The following is a 16087-nucleotide window of genomic DNA, read 5'->3' as shown; positions in this document are numbered from 1 at the left end:
TTAGGGTACAAGATCAAATTCCGGTCTCGACCGTGGGACAGGTTCTTCCCGTCCAATCCTTATCTATCTCCAGACCGGTTAAATGATCTACGAGAGGCAGTACAAGATCTGCTTGCCCAAAGGGTGATTGTGCTGGTTCCCTCTCAGGAACGCTTTCAAGGGTTTTATTCAAACCTGTTTACTGTGCCCAAAAAAATAGTGCAAGGTGCCTCCAATCTTGGATCCCAAGGCTCTGAACCGCTTTGTGTGGGTACAGAAGCTTCGGATGGAATCCATCCGCATCTTAGTGGCGTGGCAAGACCCCTGGACAAGCTGCAGAAGTTGCAGGGGGCGATTCAGTTGCTGTTGGCAAACAATCTGTCCTCTCTGCGGATTTGCACTCAGACTTTGGGTCTGATGGTATCAACCTTCGAGGCAGTTCCTTTTGCTCAGTTCCACACGAGACCTTTACAAAGGGAGATCCTTGTCAAATGGAACAAGGATTGGAAGGATTGGTTGAGCCACAAAACAGTCTGCTCTGTTGTGGCTTCAGTCACCAGCACTATGCCAGGGGACAAGTCTTTCCTACCGTTGTTTTGGACGGTGGTGAGGCTGGGGTGGGTTGCCTGGAAAGATCTGTGCCCAGGGAACCTGGACAGTGGAAAAACCAAGACTACCAATCAATGTTTTGGAGCTCAGAGCACAAAAGCTTTGTCTGAACCAATGGATTACTCGTCTACGGGATTGTCGGTTCAGATTCAATTGGACAATGCCACGGCTGTGGCTTACATCCAATCACCAGGGGGCACCAAGAGTGTCTTGACGGCCAGGGAGGTGGCTGAGATTCTGGCTTGGGCGGAAAAGTTTGTTCCAGCCCTCTCTGCTTTACACATCCCAAGTGTGGAGAACTTGCAAGCGGATTACCTGAGTCAGGTGTTGGATCAAGGGGAATGGTCCCTACACCCGGAGGGGTTTCATCCCCTGTGTGTCCGGGGGGGGGGGGGGGCACCCAAGGTCGATCTGTTTGCTTCTTGTCTCAACAGGAGGGTTCAGAGGTTCGTAGCCTAGTCTCGGGATCCTCTGGCCGGCGCCTTGGAGTCTGTGTCGGCTGATTCATGCCTTTCCTCCGCTGAAACTCCTGCCAAGGCTTCTACGCAGGATAGAGGTGGAAGGGATTCATGTCGTTCTGGTGGCCCCAGATTGGCCTCGCCGGTCTTGGTACACATGCCTGGTAAGGTTGGTTGTCGATGCTTCTTGGAGACTTCCTCTCAGGGAGGATCTGCTGTCTCAAGGGCCGATCTTCCATCCTGCTTTATGGTCACTGGCTTTAACGGCATGGCTGTTGAAAGCCAGGTGTTGAGAGATGGAGGTCTTTCTGACTCTGTGATTCCTACACTACTGAAGGCCAGAAAGTCGACTTCAAGGCAGATCTATCATCGTACGTGGAAATCATACATTTCATGGTGTGAATCACTGAAGGTGCACCCTCGATTGTTTTCAGTAGCTAGGGTTTTGGCCTTTCTGCAAAAAGGGGTTGAACAGCGGTTGGCTTTGGGCACTATCAACGGTCAAGTGTCGGCTTTGGGTATATATTTTCAATGCCCATTAGCTGCGCATGCCTTAATTCTCACTTTCATTCATGGAGTGCGCCATATGGCTCCCTCGAGACTATTTCCGCTACCTCAGTGGGATCTGAATTTGGTATTATCTGTTCTTCAAAAGCCTCCTTTTGAGAATATTTGAGAGATTTCTCTGCTTTCATTGTCTCAGAAGGTTGCCTTTTTGGTGGCTATTACTTCTGCTGGCAGAGTGTCTGAATTTGCGGCATGGTCCTATCGCTCACCTTATTTGGTGGACCACAAAGATAAGGTGGTACTTCGACCTAATCAGTCTTTTCTTCCTAAGTTGGTTTCTGATTTTAGTTTGAATGAAGACATTGTGCTGCCTTCACTTTGTTCCAAGCATCCCAAGGAAATTTCCTTGCATTATTTGGACGTGGTCCGGGTGATCAGGGTTTACCTGGTGGCCACTGAGTCTTTCCAAAAATCGGATGCTCTTTTTGTCCTTACCGAGGGACCTCGTAAATGATTGGCTGCGACTGCTGTGACCATATCCAGATTGATCAGGCACACGGTTGTTCAGGCCTTTTCAGTGAATATTCACTGAAGGGTCAGGTTCCTCTTTTCCCTGTGAAGGCGCATTCTACTGGGGTGCTAATTGCCTCTTGGGCTTTTCGCCATCAGCTGTCAGTGATGCAAGTTTTCAAGGCGGCAACTTTGTCGTCTGTGCATACGTTCACAAAATTCTACAAAGTAGATGTGTTGGCATCTTAAAGTGCCTCTTTTGGCCGCAAGGTTTTGCAGGCTGCTGTTTAAAAGAGAACCTTTGTTTGTTCTCTTTGAGGGTGTATTTTTTCTAGGTGTGCTCCAGTTGTTCCTGGATGAGCTCCATGTTAAAAGATAAAAGAACATGTAGTCCTTAATCCATTCAGACCCTTACAAAGTTTAGGGGGATGGTAGTACTGCTATAGTAAATCACCGCTCCGTCCAAATAGGATCGGGTACCTCAACAACTGAGTGAACATGCAAAAATGTATAATCCGTGAGATCCCCCATTGGGGGGCACTCCAGAAGAAAAGTTGTAATGGAGGACCATCAACAGTGTAAAATATGCAACAATTTAACAAGTAATGGCAAAAATCATTTTATTACAAAAATTGGATGTAAAAATACCACCCAAACACCCAGTGGAAAACACAAGAATAACATGTAGACAAGCACATAAAACGGGCCCCATTCCCACACTCACGCATTCCACTCAAAACATCTCTCAAGTGCACTGGGAGGTTTGGCTGGTCAGAGCTGTGGATATTAGAAATATCCGGGGATAACTTCCATTTAGTACAGACCAAAGCTTAGTTATAGCACAAATTCAGACTAGGTGCAGAGTGATGTCCAGCTAAGTCTAAAACTGTAGGACAGGAACAAACGTCTCTTGAGTGTCAGTTCAAATAAATCTCAGGGAGCTTGGTTCCACTAATGAAAAGTGAACAGGATAACGATGTACATAGGCCTCTGGGGATTCGCATAAGTCACGTACGCTTCTTCAGGACTTTGGACGAAGCGTACGTGACTTATGCGAAACGCGTTGACGTAAGCAGCGCGAAGGGCCCTTGCCCTCCAACTTGCATTCCACGAAAACCAGTCTTTAGACTTCCGGGTCCTGCCAACTTCCGGATGCTGTTCAGCGTACCGCAAACAGTGAATTGGCCAAAGGACTCAGGAACCATACCCCTCGGCCACGCTACCTGTAAGACATTCAGGTTTGTCTAAAGAGATGAGTTAAGACGTCCTGGAGTGACTAAGATTTGGCATACAGCAAAGGTAGAACGGTTGGGTCTGGAAGACGGGTGAGTTACCCCACGGTACCCTGGATTTAATACATCTACACTCTGATACCCTTTGCTGCCCCACATCAACCCACCATGATTGTAGTGTGGCCAGTCTTTACAGTGTTTGACCAGAATTACTTCCGATAACTGGCACTTACCATCCATTATGTTCAGAACTTGGCCTCCCTGTATTGTGATTAAGGAGTGACTGGCCCAGGGATCAACCAGATCTGGTATCTTACCCCAGAGGCCTATCTACATCATCGTCCTGTTTATTTTTCCTTAGTGGAACCAAGCTCCCTAAGGTTTATGTTTGAACTTACACTCAGGAGACATTTGTTCCTGTCATACAGTTTTAGGCTGGACATCACTCTGCACCTAGTCTGAATTTGTGCTATAATTAAGCTTTGGTCTTAAAGCGGAGTTCCACCCTGGGAACGTTTTTTTAATAAAAATACCCCCGGGACAGTCAGGGCTAGTGCATTCCACAATGGCTAGCCTCTGATCTGTCCCGGGTTGCACTTACCTTTTAGAAGAAATACTTACCTTGAAAATGTATTGTCCAGCGCTGCCATCTCAGGTGTGGACAGCTTGAAGCCAACGCGATCCTCTTCTGTGTCCTCTTCCGTCTTCTTTGGTCCCACAATGCACTGCACCGGCCCCCCCGTCACTTCCGGTGCCGCAGCGTCATCCCTGCACAGTTTCTGGACATGCCCAGAAGCTGTTTTGCAAGGTATGACGGCGCCTGCACCGGAACTGACGTCGGGGCCGGTGCAGGCGCATTGATTCCTGGGAGCGATGACGTTCAGCTCCCAGGAATCATTGCATGCCAGGAAGTGATGAATTGCCGAGGGGAGGAAGAGGAAGTAAGGTAAGTATATTTCTCTGTCGCTCATTGACAGACGTAGTCCTCTTTGATTCTCATCAATAGGGTTATGCTGCCTCCGCAGGAGTAGGACTAGACAGAAAGAAAAACGTTCTGGCCACACCTTAGGGGCAGTCCCAGAGGGTATATCCTCTTCCTGTCTGCTACAGGATGTCAGTTTTTTTCTGTCTAGTCAGGAGTAAGGACCGAAGTTCCTTGCTGGGATCTCTGGTCCTGGCAAGATTTTTTTAGAATTTTTTCCTTTTAGGTAGTTTTTTGTCTCCAGTTTTCCTGTGAGATCTTCAAGCAAATCACGCCGGATCTGGGCGATGGGCTGGATGTTGAGATCCAGTGGCCACCCCAGCCGGCCTACGAGCGCGCGCAGACCATAGCTCCGCGCTGGGTCGGCCGCGACACATTCAAGTAAGTATGCGGGACCGGGCGACGGGCTGGATGTTGAGATCCAGTGGTCACCCCGGTTCAGCCTACAAGCGCGTGCAGACCATAGCCCCACGCTGGGTCGGCCGCAACATAGTCCCATTGGACAGGGACTGACCCTGCGAGTTAAACGTCTCGTTTGGATGCCAGGAACCAGAGAGTCAAGGCGTCCATATTGGTCGACAGCCCCCCACTTCGGTGGAGAGGGTACTGTGAAGAGAGGGTGCCGTCAGCCGGTATGGTGAGTAAATGTTCCCCCTTCCCCCCTGTGGGGTCTTTGGGATACGGGCCCCTCTGTGTATGGTCGGATCTTTTCTGACATTAAAAGTTCCCCCTTGTAGCCTATGACATGTTCACATATCCCCTGTGATAGTGTGATCTGGTTTGGGAGCTGACACTCCAGCAGGCTTGGTTTGGGAGCTAACACTTTAAACAAACCTCGGTTTGGGAGCTGACACTCTAGCAACCTTGGTTTAGGAGCTGACACTCCAGCAGGCTTGGTTTGGGAGCTGATACTTCAGCAAGCCTTCGTTTCTCTAGCACGCATAGGAGGTATAGCCTACCTTAGATCGCCATACTCCCGCAGGCCGACAGGCCGCCATCAGCTGTTTTCAAAGCATGCAGGCCGCTGTACTGAAGGTAGATCGGCAGTCCGCCGCCATTTTGTTGTAGACCGCATGTCTGCATTGTCTACAGAAGCCGCACGCAGGTCACGCAGGCCGCCATTTTTTCGTAGCCTATTGTCTCCTGCATGGGGGCATGTTTGATGTGCCCAGCAAACCTCGAGGAGCAGCTGGGAACGCCGGAAGGCATACACAGGGGGCGGAGCCACTTCCTTTCCCCGGGAAACCTAGTGCAAGACTTCCCAGTCTGCACAAGACAACGCTGACAGCAGTTTTAATAAGAAACTTCTTTGCATCTGGTGGTGAGCCCTTGGGGTCTCTCTCTTTCTGTGGGGGTCCAAAGCAGGTACGCTGAGGGGCGCTATTGCGCTGGTGAATTAAAAAAAGGTATTTTTTATTTAAAAAAAAAAAAAAAAATTTTTTCTTTTTTACTGGCAAAATGTCCTGGATTAACATGGACCCTGCCACACATGTATCTCCACCTGATCCCCTCGAAGTGGCTGCAGGACCCTCCAGTTCCCCACTTAATAGTGAGTCATTGTCAGCAGTTTTGGAAACTTTTTTCCTATCCCGGGTGGAATTGGCTTGTCAAGGACAGGGCGCAAGGAAGCGACCCCCGCCTACCCCCATTTCATCTGAAACTTCAGATTCAGAGTCTGAGCCTATTCCTGCAGTTGCAGGTACCTCATCTGGGGTTTGTGACTCGAGTACTGTCTCTTCAGACAGTGAGGAAGATGTTTCGGCATCTACCATAGCCCGAGAGGAAGCGTTAGTAAACGCACTAATTGTATCTGTTCGAAGGTTACACCATCAGAAGTAGCTGATACTGAGATCCCATTTTGTGCTAATAAACGCACCAAAATGGCGAAAGTATTTCCCTTACCCAAGTGTTTCGGTAATGTAACTAAGGAGGAATGGGGTCATCCAAGACGAGCCCCTACTATTTCCTAAACGCATTAATAGGCGTTATCCGTTTGAGGAATCACTCCTCAAGAGATGGATAGTACCATCTGTGGTGGATTTTCCAATCTCCAGATTGAACGAAGCTACGGTTATCCTTTTGGAGGATGCTCCGTCCTTTAAGTATGATCGTAAGGTGGAAGCTGTGTCTCGCGCCATCTTTTCCCTAATTGGGTCAGCTTTCAGACCAGTAATTTCTATTGGTCTAGAATGGACCAAGTGGCTTAGAGGGGAGAGATATCCCCCAGGGGGTATCAGATCTGGTGGAACAGATGATACAAGAGTTACAGTTTGTCTGCGACATTGCACTAGACGCCACTCCACTATTGGGGCGAGCATCAGTTTTCAGCAGTGGTCCTCAGGCGTACACTGTGACTAAAATATTGGTCGGCAGACCAAGGCTCCAAGGAAGCTTTGGTTAAATCTCCCTTTTCAGGGTGTGCGCCTATCTTGGGGCCAATTTAGATGAGATTATTAAGGATCTCACTAGAGGAATAAGGGTAAAGGATCCCGTCAGAGACGGGGGCCTTCTTTTTTCCGCTCATAAAGTTTTTTTCAGCCCACGGGCGAAAAAAAAAAAAAAAAAAAAGCAAAGTCCTCCAAAACTCCTTCGGGAGGTTTTTTATGGGGCGCTGGTCGGGCAAGCAAAAGCCTGGCTCTTCCAGACCTGAAGATAAGACTACTAAAGCCTGAAGGTGCGCCCCCGCCCATAGCTGGGGCAGGGGGACGTCTTCGCCGGTTTCCGGATCCATGGCTTTCCAGAATCTCGGACAAATAGTTCGCGAGGTCATACGAGATTGTATGTCAATCTCTCCCAGTGCGATTCTTCCTTCCAATATTCGACTATCCCCGGATCGCTTAAGAGCTTACGGGGGGCAGTCACGGATTTAATGCAACAAGGAGTGGTGGTCCACGTTCCTTGGACAGAGCATTTCAAGGGTTCTATTCAAACCTTTTCACAATACCCAGAAAAGAGGGCAAAGTGCGTCCAATTCTGGACTTAAGAGCGCTTAAATCTTTTTTGTCAGGGTACAAAAATTCAAGATGGAGTCCATTCGCACAATAGCGGCCTCCCTGCAGCAGGGGGATTTTCTGGCGCCCATAGACATCTAGGATGCCTATCTTCACTTTCTTATTTATGCAGGACATCAGCGTTTCCTGCGTTTTTCCGTAGAAAGAGTACCATTATCAGTTTCTGGCGTTACTCTTTGGTCTCGCCTCGACTCTCCGGGTCTTCACAAAGGTGTTGGCCCCAGTCTTGGCGTTGTTACGACAACGAGACATATCGATTCTAGGTCACCTAGACGATCTTCTGCTCCGTGCGGAGTCTCCGCAGACTCTATTACTAAACTTAGAGATCACCATGACCTCTTTGCAAGAGTTCGGGTGGCTGGTGAACCTGCAGAAGTTATCTTTGGTTCCCACCAGAAGGCTGGAATATTTGGGTCTAATTTTAGACACATCCAGGCTTGCATGAGGGTCCTGGGTTTGATGGTGGCTTCCTTTTGAAGCAGTACCATTTGCCCAGTCCCATACCCGAATCCTTCAAGGAGAGATTCTTCTCAAGTGTAACCGAAATCCAGATTCCCTGGACAATCGGATCCGGCTGAGCGAGCGGACCAGGGAGTCCCTGGTCTGGTGGCTTCGGTCTCCGATGCTCAGCCAGGGGAAGTCATGCCTACCAATATTTGGACGCTTATCACCACGGATGCCAGTCTATCCGGGTGAGGAGAAATTCTCGGCTCATGGGGCTTTGGTCCCTGGAAGAGTCCAGGTTACCGATAAATGCATTGAAACTGAGAGCGATCAGACTTTGTCTGATTCACTGGACCGAGCAGCTCCAGGGCAGCCCGGTTCGGATCTAGTCGGACAATGCCACAGCAGTGGCTTATGTCAATCATCAAAGGGACACCAGGAGTGTCCTGGCGGCCATAGAAGTGGCCAGCATTCTTCGTTGGGCGGAACGAATGTTCCAGCTCTCTCTGCGGTATTCATTCCGGGGGTGAATTGGCAGGCAGATTATCTCAGCCGTCAGATTCTGGATCAAGGGGTATGATCTCTTCATCCAGGGATATTCCACCAACTGTGCCCCCGTTGGGGCACTCCGAATGGGAGCTGTTGGCATCTCAGCTCAACAGGAAAGTGCGGAGGTTTGTGGTTCGCTCCCACGATCCTCTAGCAGACACCGCAGACATGCTGATCGCCCCGTGGGGGCAGTATCAGCTACCTCCCTCCTCTCAAGTTACTGCCGAAGCTTCTTCGCAGGATAGAGGTGGGGGGAATCCCAGTTATCCTGGTAGTTCCGGGCTGGCCTAGTCGGGCCTGGTACGCCGACCTGGTCAGGCTGGTCGCAGACGTTTCTTGGCGACTTCCTCTCAGGGAGGATCTGCTGTCGCAGGGACCGATCTTCCATCCTGCTTTACGATCGCTGGCTTTAACGGCCTGGCTATTGAGACCCAGGTGCTGAAGGACAAGGGATTGTCAGCTTCAGTTATTCCTACTCTAGTTAAAGCAAGGAAAGCGACTTCCAGAAAGATTTATCATCGCACATGGAAGTCTTATATTGCGTGGTGTGAATCCCTTGGGTTCCCTCCACGTCCTTATTCGGTAGCCCGAATATTGGCTTTTCTGCAACAGGGAGTTGAGCAGAAGCTGGCCTTGAGTGCTATCAAGGGTCTGTTTTCAGCATTAGCTATCTTCTTTCAGAAGTTTTTGGCTACTCATTTCTTGGTGCAGAATTTCATCCAGGGGGTGCGACACCTGGCTCCGCCAGTGCGCGCGCCGTTACCACCCTGGGATCTTAACTTGGTGCTGTCGGTTCTTCAGAAACCTCTCTTTGAAGATATCAGGGAGATTCCCTTGCTTACTTTATCCCAGAAGGTGGCCTTCTTGGTGGCTATCACTTCTGCACGAAGGGTGTCAGAATTGGCTGCATTATCCTGTTGTTCCCCATATCTGGTGGTTCATAGGGATAAGGTTGTTCTTCATCCGAATCCATCCTTCCTTCCTAAGGTGGTTTCAAAGTTTCATTTGAATGAGGACATTGTATTGTCCTTCCTATGTCCTAAGCCCAATCATCCTCGAGAATTCGCGTTGCATTCCTTGGATGTAGTTCGGGCGATCAGGATATATTTGAATACTACGGATTCATTTTGTAAGACGGATTCACTGTTTGTGATCGCGGATGGCCCTAAGAAGGGGTTGCCTGTTTCTGCCGCGACCATCTTTAGATGGATCAGACAGACGGTGGTATAGGCTTATTCTATCTAAGGGTCGGGATCCCCCGTTCCCTGTTAAGGCGCATTCTACTCGGGCGCTTAGTGTTTCCTGGACCTTCCGCCATCAGGCGTCAGTGGTTCAGGTTTTCAAGGCGACTACTTGGTAGTCGGTTCATACCTTTACAATATTGTATAAGGTTTATGTGAGCGCATCGTCAGATGCCTCTTTTGGCCGCAAGGTTCCTGCAGGCCGCTGTTTGAGGAGACTGTTGGTCTACCTCGAGGGTTTGTTGGGTAGGTCTCATCTGTTTGCTCGATGAGCCCCTTGATACTTCTGGTTGGCTCCGGTTGGGCCTTCTAGATTGGATTTTGATTTCTGTCAATCCCACCCCTCATTTGTGGCACTGCTTTGGGACGTCCCTATTGATGAGAATCAAAGAGGACTACGTCTGTCAATGAGCGACAGAGAAAATTGTACTTACTGTAAAATCCTTTTCTCTGAAGTCCATTGACAGATGCAGCACCCGCCCCTCTATTTATGAGTGAAATGGGGTTTTTGACTTCTAAACACTGCTTGCAACTAAACTGGAAGCTGTAGCAGAGTGTGTGGTGTTATGTCTGCAAGGACAGCCCCATAGGCGTGGTAAAGCTTTTTCCTGCCTAGTGTCCTATTCCTGATGGGAGGAGCATAACCCAATGGTTAATAAGATATGGCGTTGCGTCTGTCAATGGACTTCAGAGAAAAGGATTTTACAGCAAGTAAAAAAATACAGTTAAGACACTGCCATAGAAACATAAGATGCTACTTCAGGTACGATTTGAGAATCCTATGTCGTTCCTGAAGTCGTACTGGTGTGACAGAGGGCTAATCATAATATTGTTTAATAATAAAATAAATTTTTCACATTTGTGCAGTGTAACCTGAAATCTGATCTCTCTTTTATATAGGCTCAATATCTGTTCTTGGGTCAGAAGATGCCACTACATGTCACATTATAGTGCTCAGGCACACAGGTATAGTACAGAGACCAAATAAAGATATTTAACCCTTATGCTGCCAGAACCCTTTTTACGTTGTTTGCACATATGTTTAGAAATCATTTTAGACCTGAGGATTACATAAAACACCCAAAGCAACATATTTTCCTGAAAGTAGACACCCTAGAGAACAAATTGGTGGTAGTTACAATTTTCTATGTTGCACCATATTAGAGCAAGGATTTATGAAACATTTCTGTAAAGAAACGTTAAAGTGGTAGTAAACAATCCCATTGTAAAACCACCCATTCAGTTTGAAGTAGAAATGAAAGGCAAAACATTTGTGTATAGATTTAAAAAAAAAAAGCCATTATAAATACCTTATTTTCCTTTTTTTATAGCTGGTCACATTCCCTATCTTCTCAGCTGCATAACAGCTGGGGGAAGAGCAGCAACAATACACTGAGCTACCCAGAGTTAAAGGCTCTGCAGGGAGGGTGTGTCAGGACAAGTCTGATCATTGGATCAGAGCAGGCTAAGTTCCCAGCACAGCTAGAGAACTGACCACAAGGTGTTCTCCTGCTTATTGTGGTCAGTTTTTAATTGGAAATCAGAGGGACTGACACAGGATTTCACACAAAGAAAGTAATACAAAGAGATTAGGATACTTTCTTTTTAGTTTGACGGACACAGCACTCCAATAATCATGACTATAGGTTTATGTCACCTTCTGCAGGAGTAGTACTAGGCAGAACAAAAGGCTTGGCTATGACCATGGGCTGTCCTCAACTGGTATTTAACCCCCTCTCTGCTATAGGTTTTCAGTTTGTTTCTGTCTAGTCAGGAGTAAAGACCTAGGCTCCGTGCTGGGATCTCTTGCTCCTGGCAATTTTTTTTCTCCTTCCATGCATCTTCTTTTTTTTTTTTTTCTTCCCCTCTGAGAATCTACAATCAACTGCCAGGCTGGATAATCTAGATCCAGTGGTCCCCCTGTGGAGGAAATTAATGGGGTTAGAAATTCACTCGGTTCGCAGAGAACTTCACTGAGCTGAAAAGCGCACTTGCGGATATTAATACGTGCCAAGCACCATTAATCCCTTGTACTGAAAAGTACAATGTGCAGCTCTTTTGTAGAAAGAAATCCTAGCGCGCTTGGTGACAGAGCGAAAACAGGCAAAAAGCTGTGTCACGGTCGATGTCAACAGAATGACTCCTGTCCAACACAGGACACTTGTTTATAGTCAGGAAACAATGGGAGGTGGCGACTATACAACTAATCACAGACATTTCTCTTTCGTTCATTGACGGACACCACTTAATATCTTCGTTAGACGGATGGGTTATGCTGCGCTTCCTAGGAGTAGGACACTAGGCGGAAAAGGGTTAACAAAAGTTAAAAAACGTAACTACACCTATGGGGCAGTCCCAGGTGGTATACTTTCACTTCCTACTCTAGAATGAAATAAAGAAAGAAATAGGAGTTTTTGATGTGATCCTTTTTTCAATAAAGCTTTTGGACTGCTTTTGCAAGATCCATGGTGTGCTGTATAATATAATATGTATGTACCAGAAATAGGAGAGCGTCTCTGAGTGTAGTATTTAATAATCCAAGGTACATAGTACATTTAAAAACTCACAATAAGTAGGAGGAATAATGTAAAGTGCTTAGCGGATGAGCCTGCTTCAGCGGCAGGGAAAAAAACGGCATTAGAGTTCTGTGATGTGAATGTGTCTTCTATCTCTGTCCAGCATGGTATCTTCAGTGGGGGGACAGGCTGCTTCTGGCTCTCAGCTGTGCGGTCCACTGGTGGAGGTGTAGCGCCGGCTGGTGTATGACGTCCCCACAGAGCCAGGGGACCCAACGCGTTTCCGAGCATATGCGTGGCTCTCAATGAATATGCATGCTCCTTTATCAAGGACACTGTGGTGTCCTTATTTCACCTTATTCCTCCTACTTAATGTAAGTTTTTTAAATGTGCTATGTACCTTGGATTATTAAATACTACACTCAGAGGTGCTCTCCTATTTCTTTCTTTCTTTATTTCATATGGACCTGTGAGCTGGCTTCACTCTGGAGGAGATGCCTTAGCCCTAGTGTGGATCACTGACTTTTTACAGTCTACCATTGACTCCTTGAACCATCCAGGGTTTATTTATATTTATTTTTAATTACATTTCAATTGAATTTTAATTTTGGTGGCTATTACTTCTGCCCGCAGAGAACCTGAGTTGGTGGCGCTTTCTTGTCTGCCTTTTTTGATCATCCACAGAGATGAGGTGGTTCTCCGACCTAATCCGTCTTCTTAATAAGCATCCCAAGGTAATCAAAGCCTTGCATTTACTGGATGTGGTTTGGGCGATGAGGGTTTATCTGGCGGTAATTGAGTCATTTGGATTCTCTTTTTGTCCTTACTGAAGGATCTCGTAAGGGTTTGGCTGCGTCTGCTGGGACCATATCCAGATGGATTAGGCAGACAGTTGTTCAGGCCTATTCGTTAAAGGGTCAGGTTCCTCCTTTCCCTGTGAAAGCGCGTTCTACTAGAGCGCTAAGTGCCTTTTGGGCTTTTCACCACCAAGCATCCGTTACTCAAGTGTGTAAAGCGGTGACTTGGTCATCCGCACATACGTTTACAAAATTCTACAAGGTAGATTTATTGGCATCTTTGGATGCCTCCTTTGGCCGCAAGGTTTTGCAGGCTGCTGTTTTTAAAGAGACTTTGGTCTGATCCAGCCACATCTGGAGTATGCTGTCCAGTTCTGGGCACCAGTCCTCAGGAAGGACATGCTGAAACTGCAGAGAGTCCAGAGAAGGGCAACAAAAATAATTAGGGGAATGGAGGGCATCGGCTATGAGGAAAGACTACAAAGCACTGAACTTATTCTCTCTGGAGAAGAGACGATTGAGGGGTGATATGATATCCATGTACAAATACTGTACTTGTGACCCTAGCATAAGGAACAAACTTTTTAGAGAAAGGGAATACAATAAGACATGTGGCCACTCACTAAAACTAGAGGAAAATTGGTTTAAACTTAAAATACATAAGGGGTTCTTCACTGTCAGAGCAGTAAGGATGTGGAATTCTCTTCCACAAGCAGTGGTATCAGCAGGGAGCATCGATAGTTTCAAAAAACTATTAGATGGGCACCTTAAAGACCACAACATACAGGTGTATACAATGTACAGTTAACATCAAACACACACATCATAGGTTGAACTGGATGGACTGATGTCTTTTTTTCAACCGCACAAACTATGTAACTTGTTTTTTCTCTTTAAGTGGTTGATTTTTTTCTTTCATGGGTAAGCTCCTGTTGTTACTGGTTCAGCTTTTTTGTTACCCAGTTGGCTAAGTTTTTTGCCTTGGAAATACGTTAACTGTTGTTTGTGTTTCCCCCCCCCCCCCCACCCCTCATGCCTATACTGCTTTGGGACGTCCCAATGGTAAAGAAGCATAGCTGCTGCGTCTGTCAATGGACGATGGAGAACACTGGATTTTTGTAAGAACTTGCCGTAAAATCCCTTTCTCTGGAGTCCATTGACAGATGCAGCACCCGCCCCTCTGTTATGGGGATGGTTTGTGTCTTCTTTTCACTGCTTGCTATGAAACTGATTTGAGAGCATAGAGTGTTCGGGGTTATGCCGGGAAGGACAGCCCCTATAGGCGTGTCAGTGAGTTTTTTCACTGCCTAGTCTACTCCTGTAGATGGCGCATAACCCAATGATAAAGAAGCATATTTTATGGGGGGGGGGGTACCGCGCTTCAGAGTTTATTATTGTAATGTAGTGTCTAATCGTGTAAATATATGTATAAATATCAAAAAAAGTGCAAATATCTTCAATCAATGTATTAAAATATATTGATTAATTAAAATAGTGTAAAATAAATGTGTCTTATAGATATTCAATTATATGAAACAAATATTTATATATATATAAAAAATATAACTATATGTTGATAGATTCTTAAATCAATAAACTCATTAAACTCATTAATATTATGAAACTCAATCTAAGTCATGTAGATATTCAATAATGGGATGTCATACAGAATAATCAATACGTATGTACATATATTCCTTATATAAATATAAAGTGCTTGTGGTAAATGTGTAATATAAACAATTAATAAAAGGTGACAAGAGTGATCAATAAAGTGCAAACGTGCCAACTAATAAAATGTCCAACTCCTACTGCCATACAATAATTCTGTGGGATCAATCACAAATAAATCAAATAATTCGTAATGTGTGCTTAAGTGTCCAAAAACAATATTCAAGCTTCCTCTTCTGCGGGTCAAAATACATTTTCTTCCACCTTTTCACCTTGTGAAGGTGAAGAGGAATTATACTGACATCCCCCATACTTGACTGAGCAGAGAGATAAGAGGAGAGGATAGATGATCTGGCTTTTCAATATACTAAAAAGCGCATTCCCTACAACATTAAGGTGAGCAGGGAGCACACCTGTAAGTGATGAGCACCGAAGAGCACTGTTTTTTCACAAGGTGAAAAGGTGGAAGAAAGTTTATTTTGAAGAGGAAGCTTGAATATTGTTTTTGGACACTTAAACACATTTATGAATTATTTGATTATTTATTTGTGATTGATCCCACAGAATTATTGTATGGCAGTAGGAGTTGGACATTTTATTAGTTGGCACGTTGCACTTTATTGATCACTCTTGTCACCTTTTATTGTTTATATTACACATTTACCACAAGCACTTTATATTTATTTAAGGAATATATGTACATACGTATTGATTATTCTGTATGACTTAGATTGAGCTTCATAATAATATTAATGAGTTTAAGGAGTTTATTGATTTAAAAATCTATTAACATGTATTTATATATATATATATATATATATATATATATATATATATATATATATATATATATATATATTTTTTTTTTTTTTTTTTTTTTTTCATATAATTGAATATCTATAAGACACATATTTATTTTACACTATTTTAATTAATCAATTTATTTTGATACATTGAATATATTTGCACTTTTTTGATATCTATACATATATTTACAGGATTAGACACTACATTACAATAATAACCCCTGAAGCACGGTACCCCCCCCCCCCCCCCATAAAATCTTCATTTAACTGTGTGGTGACCAGTAACAGTACAAGACAGCGCAAGAATCACACCCATACAAATAGATAAAGAAGCATAGCTGCTGCGTCTGTCAATGGACTTCAGAGCAGAGAAAATAATTTTACCAGAAGTTCTTACAAAAATCCAGTTTTTCCTGCCCAATTTCCATCTATCTCCAGATCGGTTGCGGGACCTAGGAGGGGCGGTACAGGACCTGCGGTCACAAGGGGTGATTGTACCGGTTCCCTCCCTTGAACGTTTTTATTCAAACTTGTTTATTGTTCCCAGAAACGAGGGAAAAGTGCGTCCAATTCTAGACCTCAAGGGTCTGAATTGCTTTGTGCGGGTTCAGATTTTTCGAATGGAGTCTATTCGCATGGTAGTGGCCTCACTACACCAAGGGGACTTTTTGGCCTCTAGTGACATCAAAGACTCATATCTGCACATCCCTATTTACGATGGACATCAGCGTTTTATTAAATTCGCTGTAGGAGAGGAGCATTATCAATTTGTGGC

The 16087-nt window shown here is 45.4% G+C and overlaps 1 protein-coding gene across 3 annotated transcripts in view; it reads left to right on the top strand.

Annotated features, from left to right (window-relative positions):
* NTAN1 (N-terminal asparagine amidase) overlaps window positions 1–16087 on the top strand; it is a 989828-nt gene that overhangs the window by 281684 nt on the left and 692057 nt on the right. For 2 of the 3 annotated variants that reach the window (XM_082262324.1, XM_082262323.1), the window contains exon 3: window positions 10423–10488. The exons of the other annotated variant lie outside the window; for it this stretch is intronic. In XM_082262324.1, the coding sequence (XP_082118450.1) occupies window positions 10423–10488 (66 nt within the window). The remainder of the gene's footprint in view (window positions 1–10422; window positions 10489–16087) is intronic. 3 annotated transcript variants of the gene reach the window in all.

The sequence above is a fragment of the Pelophylax lessonae genome, assembly GCF_965119305.1.
Source record: "Pelophylax lessonae genome assembly, chromosome: 6".
Lineage (NCBI taxonomy): Eukaryota > Metazoa > Chordata > Amphibia > Anura > Ranidae > Pelophylax > Pelophylax lessonae.
Note: the sequence above shows the minus strand (reverse complement) of the source record. Positions and strands in the feature narration are given on the sequence as shown.